Source organism: Echiichthys vipera (assembly GCF_963691815.1).
Source record: "Echiichthys vipera genome assembly, chromosome: 4".
Lineage (NCBI taxonomy): Eukaryota > Metazoa > Chordata > Actinopteri > Perciformes > Trachinidae > Echiichthys > Echiichthys vipera.
Window position 1 is genome coordinate 18,118,606 of NC_139829.1, and position 18,913 is coordinate 18,137,518.

The 18,913-nt window shown below is 41.0% G+C and overlaps 2 protein-coding genes across 4 annotated transcripts; both read right to left on the reverse strand.

Annotated features, from left to right (window-relative positions):
- Window positions 1–2,738: 2,738 nt before the first annotated feature.
- Window positions 2,739–9,292, reverse strand: LOC310946319 (ubiquilin-1-like; the record flags this gene model as incomplete). Its single annotated transcript, XM_083912761.1, has 11 exons — window positions 2,739–2,876; window positions 3,365–3,521; window positions 3,679–3,794; window positions 4,139–4,222; window positions 4,424–4,545; window positions 6,991–7,159; window positions 7,254–7,415; window positions 7,782–8,011; window positions 8,167–8,294; window positions 8,858–9,000; window positions 9,161–9,292. 11 exons carry the CDS (start codon window positions 9,290–9,292, stop codon window positions 2,739–2,741), a joined length of 1,581 nt encoding a protein of 526 aa, XP_083768887.1.
- A 1,244-nt stretch (window positions 9,293–10,536) lies between these two features.
- Window positions 10,537–17,993, reverse strand: gkap1 (G kinase anchoring protein 1). 3 transcript variants are annotated; one of them, XM_083912868.1, is made up of 12 exons: window positions 17,917–17,993; window positions 17,260–17,522; window positions 16,088–16,246; window positions 14,937–15,014; window positions 13,659–13,797; window positions 13,531–13,559; window positions 13,229–13,390; window positions 12,718–12,804; window positions 12,425–12,488; window positions 12,234–12,304; window positions 12,077–12,154; window positions 10,537–11,001 (listed from the first exon to the last, which is right to left on the reverse strand). In XM_083912868.1, the coding sequence occupies exons 2-12, from the start codon at window positions 17,506–17,508 to the stop codon at window positions 10,960–10,962; spliced, it is 1,158 nt and encodes a 385-aa protein (XP_083768994.1). In that variant the 5' UTR covers window positions 17,509–17,522; window positions 17,917–17,993; the 3' UTR covers window positions 10,537–10,959. The 3 variants fall into 3 exon arrangements, with proteins under 3 accessions (XP_083768994.1, XP_083768995.1, XP_083768996.1); XM_083912869.1 differs by having other exon boundaries at window positions 17,861–17,967; XM_083912870.1 differs by lacking the exon at window positions 14,937–15,014.
- Window positions 17,994–18,913: the final 920 nt, after the last annotated feature.

Here is an 18,913-nt window from a genome sequence, read left to right on the forward strand (position 1 = left end):
TTATATAGTTAAATTGCAACTGCAAATCGTGTTTTTATATAATTTGATCTGTCAAATCACCTTTCATGCACTGACATCACCTGCCAAATGCACCAAGCAATCTTAAAGCACATCATCACACTGAATACTATAAAGTAAAATGGTTAAAGGGATTTAAATTGAATACCTTACTGCTACACACTGCTGAGGGAGGTTTAGTTCAGCTACTAGAGGTCATATCAGGCCAAGGCTTTGTGATACATGTTTCCTGATCTATAAGCATCTTCAAAAGACATACACACAAACACACAGAGATGACCATGATTTTGACGCCCCCACACTCTGCCAAACACACCTCCACTCAGCACTGTAGAGCTGTTTTTGTGGTGTGACTCATCTGCAAACGTCAACACCAATATTTTAGTAGCTTCTAATCCAGAAAACCCCCTTGGCTACTCTCATATCACACACATCCAGACGGGCACACACAGGCACACTGCAACACACACACACACACACACACACACACACACACGCACGCACGCAAACACACACACCTAGAGATTAAAACCCTGGCAGCAACAGACAAACACACAGGTTGTCAAGTGGATCACATATATCTGATGTTGGAGTATGTGTCTTGTGTGTCAGTTAATCCACTCAGTCTCGGAGTGCAAGGACACAAAAGCAGGGATGGAAAACAAGGTGCGGAACAGGACGTGTGTGTAAGGTTGTGCTCCAATACGTGGCTGAACGTACTTTAAATATGTCCTACAGACTTTGATCTTTTTTTGTTATTACTTTGTGTGAATAAATCCCAGCAGTTGGTATGACATGTTTGCATGTTTGAGGTTGAACACGAGACACAGATTTTTAAGTCATGATTATCTGATGTTACTGAGGTAAAGTGTAACTGCCCTCTAGTGTCCATAGCTCAATTGTACAACAGAAATGCAAGAGCTACAGAGAATAGCATAGTAAATACCTATTAAAAGAAGTCAAAGTTGAATCCCTAATAACTAATTTTGATGAGATTTTCTCTCAAAATTGGTGAAGGGTTAGTTATACTTAATAATAATAAATAATAAAGAAAATAATAAATAAAGATAATAAATAATGCATAATAAAGACCGAAGAGGGTAAATCAGTTTGTGTTTGACCTTATCGGTAACTAGACCAACTCAGGGTAAAACATCTGTTTTCAGCTTCTGAAATGGTCGGGGTTCGCTGTTTTTTTCTGTTTAATACGATTGCATTGCATTATGGAGTTTGAGTTGAACAACACAAACATCTTGAAGACCTCACTTTGGCCTTAAGATCAATATTTTTCCTGACATTTTATTGACTTAATGGTTAATAAATTAATCATAAAAGAATGACCATTTGTAGAAGCTCTAAAAAACAATGCTGAATACTCTATTGTTGTTAACATTACAATGAAAACAGAGGCATGGAGGAAAAACTATTTTTAAGGCAGCACATCATTTATTCAAGATTGCATGACGTATATAATAAAAGGACAACAGAATCATGTTAAATGACTTACATCAGATCCACAAGTCAGCTAGATGAGTGAAAGTATGTTGCTCACTCATTTGGTTTTAAGTGAAACCCAAAGGGGAACAAATCACATCCACTCCTACAGAAACACTGTAGCAGGGTGTGTTTACTGGAGCTCTGTTGAATATAACCTTAAGGACAGAGCAACAAATCCCAGGTGTTACTCGTGCAGTGAAAGATAGTTAAACTTCCAAAATGATTAAATTGATTTTTTTTTCCCTCTGGGGAGAGAAGATTAACTGTGCAAATTATTTTTCTTTGACTTTCTTACTTTGCACAACATCAGCCTCTCATCATTTTTAATACATCTTTTAGAGCTCAGTATAAATAGCTGGTGTGTCTAATCTTTATAGTTTGTGGTGGACAAGACAAGAACAACAAAGGATGGAGGGAACAGCACACAACAGAGAGTGTGAATCCGCTGTGTGCATCCAAGAGCATCTGACTGTCTCTGGTTTTACACGCTCCCATGATTGTCCAGGTGGTAAAACGAAAAGAGCTTCATACACACAGATTAATAATACTTCACCTGCCGCTATGCAACTGCTGCAGGTCTACAGCATGTGAGGTGGATTTAACTATCTATACAGCATGTGAGGTGGATTTAACTATCTATACAGCATGTGAGGTTGATTTAACTATCTATACAGCATGTGAGGTGGATTTAACTATCTATACAGCATGTGAGGTTGATTTAACTATCTATACAGCATGTGAGGTGGATTTAACTATCTATACGGACCTGCACCAGAATATTCAGAGTATTCTAACCTTTCTACCCTAATCTTAACCGAAATTTTCTTACATGTATTTACACAGCCCAACATCACACATTTGCCTCAATGGGCTTTACAGTCCTTACAGCATACGACACCCTCTATCCAAAGACAGGAAAACAAGTGTAAATTGTTGTAAAAGGTTGGGGTGACAGTTATGTTAAGACGTAATATAATTTACTACTGCAGACAGACGTTCGTAAGGAGAGCTAAGGAATGAATAGAAGTATGTCTTTGAAAGTACAGCAATATAAATATGGCTTGCATGTCTCTTAATGCTTGTTTTTTGTAAAGCACTTTATAATCATTGATAATGATATTCTTATTTAATGTTTGAGTCTAGGTGCTTAGATGTAATACGTATCTGTGCACAGATCAGCTTTCGTGTGTGCGTGTTTGTGTGATCGTGTGAGTGTGTGTGTGTCAGTGACTGAGCAGCTGTTGTATAGCAGTGATGAGGTCTCCTCCAGCGCTGATGAGGACCTGGAGGTTTGCCTCTCTGTCTCTGAAGCCCATTGAGCTAAGATGCTCCAGCTCGTCCTGGAACTCCTCAACGTGGACCTGACAGGACATGACAGTGGACTCAATTAGAGTCTTACTCATTACAATAACATTATTACAAAGAACTAGTCGAGGGCTTTTGCCTATGGAAATAAATGAAATACAATTTGACAAAATGTCATGCGTGTCTCTGCTGAATCTGTTGTTCACTCTTTTTAAAGAAATACAACAAAAAAGATTAAAATACTTTCTGGAGATCACATAGTCTTTTTTAGCTGAATAGAATCTTGTCAAGAAGTGCCAGCTGCCCTGGCCTCTATGGGTTGAAAAGTATAAATCTCTTGAACCTCTGAGCACACCAAACATCACAGCTGGATGTGGACAGAGCTGGAAAAAGCTCACCACAAGCAGGATTATTAGACTGGGTACAGTTACTCTCCAAGTGTGGTACTCTTTGGGTAAGTGCTTTTTATTTTATTTTAATAAATGTAGGAGTTCAGATTAATTACAGAAGCAGACAACATGGTTATTAAAAAAAACTGAGATACCCCATGATTGGTGTTAGCCAGCGCCTGTAGCATCTGTTGTACAAACTGCTGCTGCTGCTGCTGCTGCTCTGTCACCATGGCAACCCGATGACTACTTCCTGATTGGCTGTTAAGGACAGAGTCAGGTGCTAGCAAAGGGGCAGCATTATCACTGTCTCTGCAAGAAAGACATGTGGTGGTAATAAATGAAAAGTTTTACGATTTATTTAATGCACTTTGCCTAAAAGTACTGCTTCTACCCAGCAGTAAAATGTGTGTAATCTTCAGGTTTAGGTGCACCGTGTGTTTATTTTGCATACTGTACTTATACTCACGTAGGTATCAGTGTAGGAACCTCTGCGGCCAGAGTCTGTAGGCCCTGTTGGATGTGTAGCAGAGCCTCCACAGCTCTGGGGTTCAACATGGCTGACAGCAGCTCTGGACTCTGCATCTACATATTGATCAATGACCATTACTAATGACGGCATTAATCATAATCGATACACACTGGAGCTGATAACTGTATCAGATGATGAAGTGGCATATCTTTTAATGGGAAAACATTGCAGTGATGGACCATCATCATCATCACCTGTAGATATACACTGCTGGTGTGGCTTAAAAGTACATAAGCCACTTAGAAAATAAACATCTGATTTAAAGATATCCATTTAAGAAAGAAAAAAGATTTTAAAAATATGAGAAGTTGCTCACACACTAGACATGTTTCCCAATGCAAATCACAATACTGTTTATCTGGTTGCACGAAGTGAGTTTAGTAGAGAGTAAACTAACCTGTTGCAGGAATAGAGGGATCTGCTGTCTCATCTGCTGCTGTAGCTGAGGGTTTCCTGAGAACAAAGGGTGGCTCAGCAGCATCTGAAACAGTATGAAAGTGAGAGCTGGCTGAGCGTGTAGGATTTGTGTAGGGGGATTATGGGGATTTGTTAACAAGAAGTAAGGAGGGGTTCCACACTTCTGAATTTCGGCAATTCCGACCTAAAAAAAAGATTCTATGCAGTTATCAAAAGAAAATTATGTTTATGTGTTTGCATCCACCCATAATTGTGCATGCGTCACCTGTGTAGCCAGCTCAGGGTTCTGGCCGAGGCAGTTGAGGAGACAGCTGACATGCGGCCCAGACAGCAGGCTCTCCATCACTCCTGGACTGGCTATGATCTCCTCTAGCAGTGACTGCATGCCTGCAGGTAGGGGAAGGAAGCCACAGATTCAAAATGAAGAAAAGCAGTAGGTAATGTGTATGAATAGAATATAATAGAATAGAATTACTTTAATGATCCCAGACTGGGAAATTATTTTGTAACAGCAGTAGTGGGTCAGCAAATAAAAACTTTGTACATAACATAAATAGAATCCAATATATACATAGTGTATATATACAGTGCACAGTGTGCTATAAACAATAAACAATAATAATACACAAAATATGCAAAATATACTATAACAAAAATAATAAATACAAAAAAATAACAGTAGAGAGAGCAGAGTTCTCTGTCAGGCAGAGGTGGGAGAGTTATTATAAAAAGTGATGGACTGTGGCAGGAAAGATTTCCTGAATCTGTTGCTACGACAGCGAAGCTGAAGCAGCCTTTTGGAGAAGGTGCTCCGCTGTCTGACCAGTGTGAGTTGGAGAGGGTGGAGAGGATTATCCATGATGGATAACAGTTTTTTCAGTGTCCTCCTCTCCACCACAGCGTCCAGAGTGTCCTGTTTGCAGCCAATCACAGAGCCAGTCTTCCTGATCAGTTTGTTGAGTCTGTTGGTGTCGCTGGCGCCAATGCTGCTTCCCCAACAAACCACAGCAAAGAAAGTACACTGGCCACCACAGACTGATAAAAGATCTCCAACATCTTGCTGCACACGTTGAAGGATCTCAGCTTCCTCAGGAAGTAAAGTCTGCTCATCCCCTTCTTGTAAACAGCTTCAGTGTTTTATCTCCAGTCCAGTCTGTGGTTGATGGTAACACCCAGGTACTTGTAATCCTCCACCACCTCCACATCCTTTCCCAGAATGCACAGTTGTTGGAAAGCCGTGTGCCTCTTCTTCCTGAAATCTATCACCATCTCTCTGGTCTTGCTGATGTTAAGCCGCAGGTGATTCTGTCCAGTCCACTTCACAAAGTTGTCTACCAGTGCCCTGTACTCCTCCTCCTGTCCCTCACTTATACACCCAACAACAGCCGAGTCGTCAGAAAACTTTTGCAGGTGACACGACTCAGTGTTGTACTGAAAGTCAGTGGTGTATAAGGTGAACAGGAAGGGAGACAGTACAGTCCCCTGTGGAGCTCCTGTATCACTAACCACCACATCAGACAGAACACTGCCCATACGGACAAACTGCGGCCTGCCTGTCAGGTAGTCAGTAATCCAGGAGATCACTGTGTCATCTACTCCCATCACCCGCAGCTTCTCCCCCAGTAGCAGTGGCTGAATGGTGTTAAAAGCACCAGAGGAATCAAAGAATGTGATTCTCACAGTACCTCCTCCACCATCCAGGTGCAAATGGGCTCGTTGCAGCAGGTAGATGACAGCGTCATCAACTCCCAAGTGGGGCTGGTAAGCAAATTGCAGAGGGTCTAGCAGGGCTCTTACCTGCGGCCTCAGGTTGACCAAAACTAGTCTCTCCATCACCTTCATGACGTAAGATGTGAGGGCCACTGGTCAAAAGTCATTGAGGTCGGATGGTGACGACTTCTTTGGAACAGGAATCAGGCAGGAAGTCTTCCAGAGCACTGGTATTCTCTCCTGACCAAGGCTCAGGTTGTAGAGGTGTTGTAGGACAGGAGACAGCTGGCTGGCACATGTCTTCAGGATCCTGGGGCTGATACCGTCAGGGCCTGTAGCCTTATGCTGGTGGAGTCTCTCCAGCTGTCTCCTAACCTGGCCTGCAGTCACAGTCATGCAGGGGAGGCTGCTGGTGTCTTCAGTGGAGGACGAGGAGTTGGAGGAGGAGGTGAAGGTGGAGGAGGAGGAGGCAGAGGAGGAGGAGGTGGAGTTGGAAGAGGTGGAGGAGGAAGAGGTGGAGGAGGAGGAGAGGTGCTGCACAGGAGAGCTCACAGCAGGGGATTGAGGGGGGAGGGGAGGAAGCATTTGGGGCAGTGAGGGTGTTTGGGGGTCTGGAGGTGTCATGGAGACGACAGAAGGCTTTGAGCTGAACCTATTGAAGAATCTCTTCAGCTCGTTTGCCCTCTTCAGGCTGCCTGATGACTGTCTGCCGCTCACCTTACACCCAGTGATCTGCTTCATACCAGTCCACACATCCCTCACATTGTTCTGCTGGAGTTTGGCCTCCAGCTTCCTCCTGTAGGCGTCTTTACAGGTCCTCAGCATATCCCTGAGTTCATGCTGCACTCTCCTCAGTTCTTCCCTGTCTCCAGACCTGAACGCCCTCTTCTTCATGCATGGCTTTAGTTCAGCAAATAAAAGATAACCTGCTTCTTGGTTTGTTTGGGGAGGAAATGACAGTGAATAAAAACTTTACAATAACTTGAAATACATCACAGGACAGAAAGTGGAGAAAGCAAAAGCATGGTTGATTTGATTACCCCACTATTCCATGGCACCTTCTTATGGGTATGAATTTCTACTTTTTCTCTCAATGTATTTAAACTATGTGGATTTTAGTGCCTGCAGTAACGGTGCTCTGAGGGTTTGGATGAGTGCTAGGAGAAGCGGTCAGTTCTCGGAGAGGATCTGTGGAGTCACGGTAGGCTGGCAGAGTCTCGTTGCTTTCTCGTTCAGTTGGGCGTTGAGTCTCGGAGGATGTATTCACCACTGACGGTGCTCCTATCTGGATCTGAGAGAGAGAGGTAAAGAGACACCACCAACAAATTAAAAACACGGCATTAGCTTGACATTACCTTAACAGAACATAACTTCCAAACCTATACCTGTGATACTTTGAGACTTTTTGTGTCAGATGTCTGAGGGCAATCCGGATCACCAGTGGTGGTTTCAGGCTCGTCCTGCTGTGGCTGCAAATTGTTAAATGCTCCGTCTTCATCATGCATCGCTTCCTCTATCATTTCAGGGTTCCTGATGAGACCCAGCACCTGGAAAGGGAAGCAAGAGCAAGAAAATATTAAATATATAGTTAGGAGAATTTAGTCAAGGAGGCAGCAACTTTGTTCAAGTCGCAGTAAAAGGGAAAAACGACTTTCCTTTCTCCTTTTAACTTATTTATATCACACACAGACTTAATCCTAAAGTATACTTAAAAAACAAAACATAAGGATACGTTTTATTTATTTATCTCCATCAGTTAGCCTTTTATTAAGTAAAAGAAGTGCACAGTTATTAAAGTGATATAAGTGGTAACTTGTACACAGTATCATGCCAGCACACGCATGACAGTACTCTGAGACACTAAACTCCCAAATCTCGCAACAAATCTGTATCTCAAACACACACTCACTTACCTGTGTGATTACATTTGCATTGTCAAGCATATCTCCCTCTTCAGGGTTTGTCTCTAAGACCTGCTGAATTTGGGGATTAGACAGAATGAACCGTGTGGTTAGTTGAGGGCTAGAGGTGGAGAGGCTGTTCTGCACGAAGGGGCTGCCCAGGACATGGTGCATCATCTCTGGGTGAGCCAACAGCTGGCTCTCCATCTGGCGCTGGAGGCCAAGGCTGTCCAGACCTTCCACTATGTAAAACCAGATCAAATCAAAGAACAGGAGTATGTTATTGAACTGGAGAGCTAAGTAGGATCTGATTACCCTACAGCAGCAGTCTAAGACCATAGAGCACAGGGGGGGAAAAAAGGTGGGTTGAGGAGATCCTGTGTTCTGCAATTCTTACCCTGGCAGAGGGGAGAGGTGGGAGACGGTGTGAAGCTATCAGGGTCCGGAACGACAACGGCTGTGAGCTCTGACTGGACCACTTCTGAATCTGGATCACAGGTGGGTGCAGCAGACGGATGCCGAGGCCTGAGAAGAAAGGACTGAATCTTAATGTTTCATTACTGTGGTAAGAAAAAGAAAAATCTGTGTATGCGTGTGTTGGTGGAGGCTTAGAGCTAAAGTGAAATGTAATCAAATGTGGCCCCGATGCTGAGGATAAAAACATGTTTACACAATAAATTAAGAGTGAAAACCATCCGTTTTCTTATTTCCATTGTGTCTGTCCACGCTTACAAACGTGCCACTCTTCCCTTAACTTTTTTTCCCCACAAAGGAACTATGTTGCAGGTCTATATGTAGCAGTACTTCATTGTTTACCTTAAAGTGACATTGCAAATTTACTGACTCTCAGTGATTATTAAAATTAAGGTAAAATGGGGTTGAGGTTTACCAACATTGACACAAAAGTAAGTGACTGAATTTTAAAAAGGAGGTTAACGCTTAAAACTCAGCCCACATGCATGTAGAATACTAAAACCAATTTACCATTTCTAGGCACATAATGCACATTACTGTTATTATAATGATCATGCAGTGTGGGGCCTGCCTGCGTCTGATGACCAAATGAGCCTATTCGGTATTCTGTGCACCTTCGGATCATGTGGAGGCTGACTGACTCATCTCCTTCGTTAAGGTGACTCAGGAGTTCTGACTCTATGAGGACTCGGCCGGAGTGGCTCAGCACCAGCTGCTCCGCCGGGACTCCCAGGCGCTCTGCTAGACCCCATTTCAGCTGTTTGCACACCGAAATATCAGTTAGTCATCCAAAAAAGCAGCACTAAATATTTTGATATTATTTTCCAAAGACATAAGGCTACAATGTTCCAATCACGCCATTTTACGCACAAACAAGTAGTTTAGAACCGAATCAGTGGGTGCGTTTGATTCCTGACCTGTCTGACGGTGCAGCCTCCTCTTATGGTGAAGTCTTTGATGTCCGTGAGACTTTTCACAGCGACGTGGATCTTGTCAGACCTCCGCCGATCACCCGGTGCTCTGGCTTCATCTTTCACCGCACCTGACATCTCGGTGCTGTCCGCGCTGACGGTAAAGATGAGCGGACGTAGAGAGGAGCGAGCAACCCCGGGGCTGTGACGCGCGTCTTTCCCGATGATGACTCGACAGAAAGTTGTGTGGCTCAATGCCAGCTCTGCGAAGGGTGGCGTAGTTTCAAATCCTCTACCTTTGTTTATTGTCTTAGCTTTTATAGTGTACAGCAAATCGTTTACGATTTAACGATCGTTTGTTGCCTAATACAACCTTAGTCAACTTAAAGATATAGTAGGCTACACCAAAAGAAACAAAAAAAACAAAAAAAAAAACAGTTATAATCACAGGCGAGTCTAGTCTGTTGAGGCCCTGGGCAAAAAGTCACAGGGGGCCCCTCGAACCAGCGTTCATCCCCATTATCTCATAAATAATCAGATATCAACAAAAATTCATGTGCACATTTTTGTTATTATTAAAATATAAATTTAAACATTAAAATACTTGGAATCAAAACATTATGAAGAACCATGAAAAATGGGGAAAAACTTGCAGTGGGAGTGGGTGGAGTTAGGTGCCCCCCTGAAGGAGGTCAGGTCTCTTACTTTGAGAACCGTCACTGCTGTAGTTGAAAGTTTGACACCCCTCTGGGATTCCCTACTGGCCTGGGGCCACACAACAGTTGCTTGCCTTGCCAGCCATATTTGAGGTGTGGTTTACAATTACCCATAGCCGTTTATTGGGCACTACGAATGTCTATCAAATGCATCTACAAAGCTCAAGGCCAATCATATACATTATACCAGATGACTCATGTATAGCAACAGAAATTTGAAGAGGGAGAAGACAATGGGTCAGATTCATGTGTACACGATGGCCTTGAGCGCCGTTTGTGCAGGACAAACATGAAGGAAGAAGGTAGCGCTGAATATGGACACTCTACAGACAATGCGATCCGTAGATGTAAACAAACTGCAAGCATTAGTGTCTTGCATAGACGTCTTCATCGTCTTGCCATCCGTCCCTGTTCTGTGATTGGTTCCCTTGCTGAGGCGAGACTCGGATCCTTGGAATCCAGGCTGCCAAGCAGGGCGAAATTAAATCGCATGCAAGGCAGCATGGGTATACCCAGGCTACTGACACGTGGCACCCCCCCTAATAAGACTATAAGCTCCAATTTATTTAACTTTTCAAAATGTCCTTCCACATTAAAGAAGATCTATGTTTACAGTATTTTAGAATCAAGTTTTGACATTTATGACAATGTACAGTTTCACTGAAAAAGTTTTTTTATTTAACAGTGAGAAAAAAAAAAAGAACAAACAAAAACATACATTTAAACATCTGTCATTTTGGCATTAAAACCCACAAAAAAAGAACTGGCACACAGCCTTCAACAGTCCTGTAGACGTGCATGCCTGCAGATGGCAGCGCCATGTGCCAAGCCATTTCTAAACAAAGTTTAAACTTAATGAATTTTTTAAAAGCTTCTGTAATTCTTGCTCAGCTGTGTAATGCATCCTGTTGCATTTTGAGTGTATTTTGTGTGTGTATGTCTATGTGTAATTCGGGGGGCATGCATTATATGCTCAACTGGTGTCAGAGCAAAAAAAATTAAAATAAGGAAAGAAAACACTGATATGATCAGTTGTGTTTTTCTTCATTTGTTCATTTATTTATTTTTTCCCTCTTTAGGTCTTTTCCTTCATAGATCCATCTCCGAGCCTTTCCTCCCTTTTTTGTTTCCCTGTCAACCAGAAAAGCCCACATATTACACAATTATTTATTACAAGTATGATGATGTATTTTATTGACCCAAGTCAAATTACAGGTCAATAAAAATACAAAATGAGAAAAAAAAAAGCATTGACAACAGACAATGAAATACCCTGCGGCGTAACTAAAAAGGAATATAATTATCTGAACTGAAACTTTCTTCTACTCTGACCTCAGCTGGGTATACTTCAGTAATAAACTAAATGACATTGCTATAACTGTATTTCTGTGCTTTGGCTAACTTACACTGCAACTTGTCTCACATCACCTGATTTACTGTCTGTCTGTTCTCTCGTCTACAGAAAGGGAAAGAAGCATGGGGGAGGTAATAATTCTTTGAGATTAAAGTGACAAATTTACAAGAAAACCCCCCCAAAATAAATAGTTTTTTTTGTCAACGAACCTCATCACTTCACAGCCACCACCTAAATCAATTTATACTTGGAAGGAAATATCTTTTATAGCCAACAATCAATTATCATAAGCATTTGGACGTTACGGTGAATTTGGCCCATTTTGATGAAAAACATGTTCCATATGGGTGCAGGTCCTCATTAACGTGTGTGTGTGTGTGTGTGTGTGTGTGTGTGTGTGTGTGTGTGTGTGTGTGTCATTCCATGTTAAACAGTGGGATCTGTGGTGCAATGAGGATGATCTGAAATTAGCAAAGTGCAGTGATTCCTTGACAAAAATGAAGAAACCCCTTTTTCTCTCACCACTTTAATCTCATAGAATATATCTCAAAAATGTGCGGCTTTAAACTCGGAAATTCTGAATCTTTTCTCAGTATATTCCCCGGGTCTGTATTTATTGATTTGTTTTTACCTACAGTGGCCCTAATACAGTGCAATTACACACAAACATCAGCTAACACACAGGCCATCCCACCTAGACAGTGGATCGTGGCTTCTCAGAGTAAGATCTATTATAGCATCTCATCTCTCTAAAAGTCAACCCTTGAATCCGAGTCCAGTTCTTCCCTGTTAGAGAGACATTACTACACAATAACCAGAAGTAAATAAGTGAGGAATCCTTTGAACTCTCACCTGATGTTTTGGTTGTTCTGACTGCAGACCTTTGACTTTAGACCTTTCTTGTTCCAGGGCACCATGTAGTGATTTTACCTAGAAATGAAAAGACATAATTCAAATGTGCATATTGTAAAAATACTTTGCATCTTTTCTTTATTTTAACATAACACACCTGTAATGACAGTTCTTCTTTTATGTGCAGTAGTTCTTCTACCTGTAGGAGGAGTTCTGCTTTATCTTTCACTGAAGGAGAAACACAATAAAATATCATATTAAATCTTCATGAGGAAAGAAAAGGACAGACAAAAATGTAAAGTGTAAACTAAAATGTAAGCGATTTAGAGTAAATTTATTTCAACTCACTCTCTCCCTGTTGTAGCATCTTAAGCAGCTGGGAATTTCTTGTTTTCACATCTCTGTATTTCCCCTACAGAGTTAAGGAGTTGTTTTTTAAACAGTTTATGACCCAAATTAATCATCAATGCATTAAAACAAAGGTCAAGACATATATGTATTTATTCAAAAAGCTGTAACCAACACAAGCAAATGCATATAACAAAGGGTAAAAAAAGATTGCACTGCTCTTCCTTAAATATATACATATATATCATGGTGAAAATTATAGAATGATTGGGGAACTGCTTATGACTGCTGACCTCCCACTGTGAAATGTTCTTCTTTAGCTTTTCAATTTCATCGTCTTTCTTCTCCAGCTCGTACTTCAGCTGCTCTGCTCGCGGGTCCTAACAGGAAGGACAGAAATGTATACTTTCCCATTCATTTAGCTCAGTAAGGAAGCACAAACTTCAATTGTGTGATGTTTTGTTTATTGGACATCGCTGTATGGACAGACTTTACAGATGTAAGCGTTAGATGAGAAATGGCAAGGAAAAAATGTGGCCGGTGCATTTTAAGATATCATTTAATTATTTACCAAACTCTTCAAGTCAGAAACGACACTAAAAAACACTGAAATATTGAGGTGACTAATTCATCTTTGACTGTAAAGGTTTAACATGTATTGCTAATCTGTCGTTAAAACAAGATAAATGGAAATACATTTCAAAAATACATGTAAGATATGCTCATGTACTGTAGATACCTGAGACGCAAGTAAGCAGAACCAATTGTTTGTTCATGCATGTGTGTTTTTCCCTTTCTACTCACTGGTTCATGTTCTGTGGAGGTGACGTCGTCTTGTCCGTGGCTGTTGGTGTACTGCTCACGTCTCTTCTCCTGCTGGATAATCCGAGTGACGTCATCCTCAAGTTTGTTAAAGAAACGTTCTTCTTGCCCGGTTCCCAATGATACGTTAGCCACTCTGGCGTCCTGGATGGGAGTGAGGTCAGTGTTTCAATAAGGATACACCACATCACACCAAATAAGACGTAAAAAGTGTTCATATAGTTGACACGTAATTTAAATATCTCCATAAAGAACAAATAATGTTCCGCTAAAAAGACCCTCACCTCTTTCTCTTGTTTCTTACTCACATGTTCTGCAAAGAGATAAAGACACATTGACATAAACATTATTCCCTATGGACACACAAGATCATGGTTTGATGGCTTTTGAAACTGACCAGAAAGTTTCTCACCTGCACTGCCTTCCGCCTGGAAGTCCTGCAGTGAAACTGTCTTTTTGTCTTTTGCCTGTTGATTCTTCTTTTTTTCCTTCTTTCCTCCGGCCTCTTTTCCTCCTCGTGCCTTTGGCGAGGATGCGTTTGTGTTGTTGGGCTGAGCGAAAGCACATCATTTGACTTAGAATTAAGGTTCTTAACTTCTACTAACTATTACCGAGAAACTACACGTTAACATGTTTTTAGTGCTGCTGTTTTCTATTTATTTTCATTCCCCTGTAGCTGAAACAGAAGATCAAGAGAAAGCTGCATTATACATCCAATTACTTTTTTTGATTGACACGAAAATGACACAAGATAAAACCTAGCCTTTAAAATTATCTGACTGGTGTGTCAGAGGGCAACCCAACCTGGATACAAGTTTTTAAAAAAAGCAGCAGTAAGCAAGACTGTGTTCTGTCTTTTCTCATGAAATGGGATCCAGCTAAATTTCATTTGACCTTTATAATGACTGTTTTACGAGGAAGCCTTTTCATCCATAGAGACACTGACATGAATTGTGCACCAAATTAAGTATTATCATATAAATTAAGTATCAATATAAAACAAATATTTCGAGTATGCCTGCACACATTTCACAGACAGATTTAATGCTTTTTAAGACCTCAACAAAGTATACTGGTAGAAATCCACTTTCAACATCAGAATTAATGCCCACTAAGCTACTATGGATATTCTTCCAATACTGATAAACAGCTTATACATCAAACACATTTAAAATCAAATATAAAATTATCAAAACATGGTAATCTAAATATGAAATGCAATGAACAATGTTCTACCGTTATGCATTGCATGAAACAGAGCTTAAGGCCATATATGTCATGTGATCAGTGGGGGTTACGACTCATTTCGACTAATCAATTAATTTTACAACAGTATTTAACGTTAGCCAGTCTTCAACTGGAAGTCTTTCTTTGAGTGCTGTGTAATCGATTAGCTAGCGTTCCAACTCATTCTGTACCCCTCAAAAAGCGTGGATATATTCTTTTTTTTAAATATAGCTTTTAATAAAGATTCGACATATTGAACCTTTAACACTTTTTTTCCAGTTTGGTTTCTTTGTACAGAAACCATTTACCATTTCTATCTAAAACAAATATAAATAACATTTACAATGAAATGAAATAAAACATTTTATTCTTCATGGCAAGTATCATAAGCAAACTCAACATAGAAAGACCACCGCAGCAGCAACTATTGTCTGTGTCTGTGTATGTGTGTGAGCATATTTACCGGTTTGTTTTGTTCATACTCCAGTTTACTTAGTATTAAGGCTTTTTCCAAGTCTGCCTCATAAAGCTCAGTGGTTATCTACAAAGGAGAGGGAGGAGGAAAACTGTTGAGAACTTTGAGGCAAACTGGTACTGTCTAGGACTTTTCACACTGGCACAATCCTGGCACATTTAAAACTTCAGCCTGCATAGAAGGGTTGACCCAGAGTTTGCAGAGTTAGGGCGAACTCACACTGTCCATTCGTACCGTGCCCAAACACGTTTCACGACTAAAGTCTAGTTCATTTGACCAGTGTTAGTGCAACCGTACGCTTGCCGGCCACGGCCCGTTTGGGAGAGGTGGGCTTTTGTAAAGCACGTTTGCACATGTACGAGCACAAGTGTGCGCATGTGTACGAGCATGAGGCCTACGGCGGTTCTGGCGTCATTTTATGTGCGCCTGTTCGGACATAGAAAAAAGAAGGACGGACCATGCACGGACATTTAAAACAATGGCTGCTAAAGGTTCACGTTGCTGTGATGCAGAGGTGGAGTATTTACTGCAGATTTTTTTACTGCAGAAAAAACACAAAGACAAAAACGTTGCCATGTTTTCTGCGCTGCTTTCCATTATGTGGCCAAAAGACAGTGCGCTTTTGTAAACAAAGCGACGCATCGCGATGACGTCAACCAATGCATGTGACGTGTTACGGCGTGATGACGTATAGGCAGGCAAGAAGCATTCGCTCTGAGGCCCAGGTAGTGTGAGTACAAATGGGCCTGGGCCGCGGGGGAAGAGGGAGGGGGTGGCAAGTACCCTAAAGCACTGCGCCCTATGTTACCCCAGGGTCCACTCAGTCTGAAATGCAGTTAAATCAGGGAAAGAAAGTATAAGACATTTAATGCATCTGCTCTTGCCTACTGCCTGTAACAAAACAAGATTTGGTACACACTTACTTCCTACAACAAGATTTCAGTAACAAGAGAAGAAAAGAGGGGATACGTTTAGTAACTGTATCTTAAATCTATTAATCACTTTCAAAGAATACCCTGCTTACAAAACCAGCGCTGTGACCTCTGAACAACTCCAGTAAAAACAGCAGGAAGTAATGTGGCTACCTGGGAGCAAAGGACTCGCCAGCTCACACATTTATTGTTGTTGTTCTCTCTTACCTGCTCATCCCTCTGCTTCCACTGCTGCCACCCCTCTGCAGGTATATTGTGGTCTCCTGGTGTAGGATTGAGAAGTTCACCAGCTATCCCTGACAGGGTCATATTTGGAGGCGGAGCACAAGACTTCTGAGGAATCTTCTTGAAGGCCAGATTACGTAACTGATAGAATGAGAGATATGATATTAATTCAAACACTGACTCTTGATATGGCCATTATGAACACTACCATGCTCTGTTGTTACCAAAAAGCCATCACCATGTGAGTACCTGAACTGCCTTCCAGTCTTAAAATCAGAAGAGCCTGATTAGGGCTTTCTGTTGATGATGACTGATAATGAATAAGATCCAGAATAAGCTCTACGTCTGCTGAGGGAACTTCTTGTGAGTTTGATACTGTTCTCTAGAACAAACCGATTGATAACCTGAGATACGTCACAACTGTGTCCACTTTCAAGAATGCACTGAAACTGTTTTTTTGATTCTCAAGCTCATGATTAGTCACTGTATGTATGTCTGTGGCCTCTGTCTGTGGAGTGGATGTGGGCTCATTACAGTCTTTGAGTGGGTTAGTGGTTCGTCAACATGCCTTTTAGGTGACCTCTTCAAATACCAAATTTTCCCCAAAACATCAGCCCAATACTCAGATATGTTTAATATACAATTATATAAATCAAATAAATACAGTAAATACGCAAATCAGAGAATCTAAAAAAGAATATTTGCCATTTTTTAAATGACTTATTGACTCACAGCCCTACATTTTAATGTGAAGCACACTATGTTTACTTAGAAAATGGCCTTGCTATGAGCCAATTTGATCATCTTACTGCCAACAGATGTAGCTATTACCTATATTCACATTTTTACAAATGCAAGTAGTTGCCTTTTTCAATATCATTGGTTAAATACAATGATAATTTTAGGTGTTACTTTAGCTACTGTTAGTAACCAGTGATGTGTCTTATCAAGACATAAAAAAGCAGCTTACATGCTTAAAACAAAACAAAGAACACAATAGCCAGGTATTACCCTCATCTGCACTTTCAGTTCAGCGGAAGTGAAACTCAAGATTAATCACGACTCATGTCTGTCACAATACGGAAGTAATGTCTGCACCCTAATAACAAGATATGGTTGAAACTGAGGGTTAGTGAGATGCTCCCGTCCCTCACCTCATTTGCTTCAGTCTGCTGCTGCTCCTTCCTCTTCTTCTTCTTGTCTTTCTTCTTGTCGTTGCAGTGAGCCGCTTTACCCCCGGCTGCGCCTGCCTTTCCCTGTCGGGGCTTCCCGGAGGAGTCCCGTCCAGCTTTGGTGGTGGTCTTCCCCGCATCAGAGGCGTCGGAGTCGGAATCCGAGTCTATCTGGAGCAGGGCGAAGCGGGACGCGGTGGTGGGGACGGTGATCATTGCAGACGATGCCATTTCGAGAAGGAAAACTAACGGAGCACAAAAGCAGACAAATAACAATATTAGTTAGAATGAACTTGCAGTCGGTCATAGCACAAAGAGTTAGCTTCTAGTAAAAAACAAACATGACTATATATCTGAGCTATCCGAATCAACAGACTGCAATTTTAGCGTGTTTGATACCGTGGTGATACATTTGATGTGATTTGAACTGTACCGTTGTTAGCAGTCTGGCTGCTAGCATTACACGGCAGCAAGTTAACCTAGCTAACTGTGCCTAACGTAGAGCTTAGCCGGTTTCTGTTAGCCTCTAAACAAGTGCAAAAGTAGCGATGCACAGCAGTCAAAAACACACCAATGAACTTACGGGGATCTTTTGCCTTTAATAAACGCGCTGACTTGTTTTGAAGAGACAATACTCACCAGAAAAGTTGCTAAGAGAATACTTTCACCTGTTCGTGGAGGTGCTGTTGGTTACTGTTGGTTTGCTACAAGCGATTGCCTGAGTACAGCCGCCCGGTGGTGCCAAAAAGGATAAAGACAATCGCTTTTTTCCGCTTTTAAAGTGAAAAAAAAAACAAATGTTGCTTTATTGTTTATTGGCTATCCGATCTGTTTTGTGTGAATTGTAAACACTTTAGAAATGAAAGTATTACATCGTAATCATCATACATTACATCTTATTTTTCTACTAAGACCTCAGCTGTTGTCACTGGCATTCACTGCAACTGGACTCAAACTTGGACACATTTACAATGTTTATAACTTTGGAAAGGTCTATATAAGGTAAATTAAATCAGCCCCAGCGTTACAAGCTGCAGCATTTAAGTCATCTCTACATCCGTGATTAAAATATAATAATATTATATTATGTTAATCTGTCCAGAGGAAAGGGTTGAGAGAATTGAATGAACCCACACAAACAAAGGCAAAAAAGTGAGTGATCAATATGTTTATTACATTTGACTGTCAAAAAATAATTTACACAGCAATCAACATGAAACTAATCGTACACGGTGCACACAGAAACGTTTATATCAAAAGATCTCATTCATACACTACCAAGCATATTATATTATATATCACTGTTGTAGTGCAGAAAATTGTATATATTGGCCATTTTAAGTGCTGCTTTTAAACAGTGCTGAAAAAATTAAAGATGTAAGACAAAGTTGACAGATTTGATGATATTAAACAACAGATTGCTGAACATGCTTTATCTTTTAAACTAATAAGTTGCTATTTGTAAAACGGGGAGAATCAATAGAGTGGATGCAGTTGGTGTTAAACATAAGGTAAGCTACTGTGTTATTACTACAGAAAGAGTATCAGAAAAGTGCTGCTTTTTGCATATTTGCAACATTCTATTCTAACACAATGTATATACATTTTTAAAATGTGTTGTATGTATTTATCTTGA

Bases quoted from the DNA above. Each gene is read 5' to 3' on its own strand.
- gkap1 (XM_083912868.1), bottom strand. From the start codon at position 17,508: ATGGCATCGTCTGCAATGATCACCGTCCCCACCACCGCGTCCCGCTTC. The intron at 12,305-12,424 runs GTGAGTTGAAAT...TTTCTCCTTCAG, and splicing joins GATGCTACAACAGGGAGAGA to TGAAAGATAAAGCAGAACTC. The intron at 11,002-12,076 runs GTGAGAGTTCAA...TCTGGTTGACAG, and splicing joins CAGAACAACCAAAACATCAG to GGAAACAAAAAAGGGAGGAA.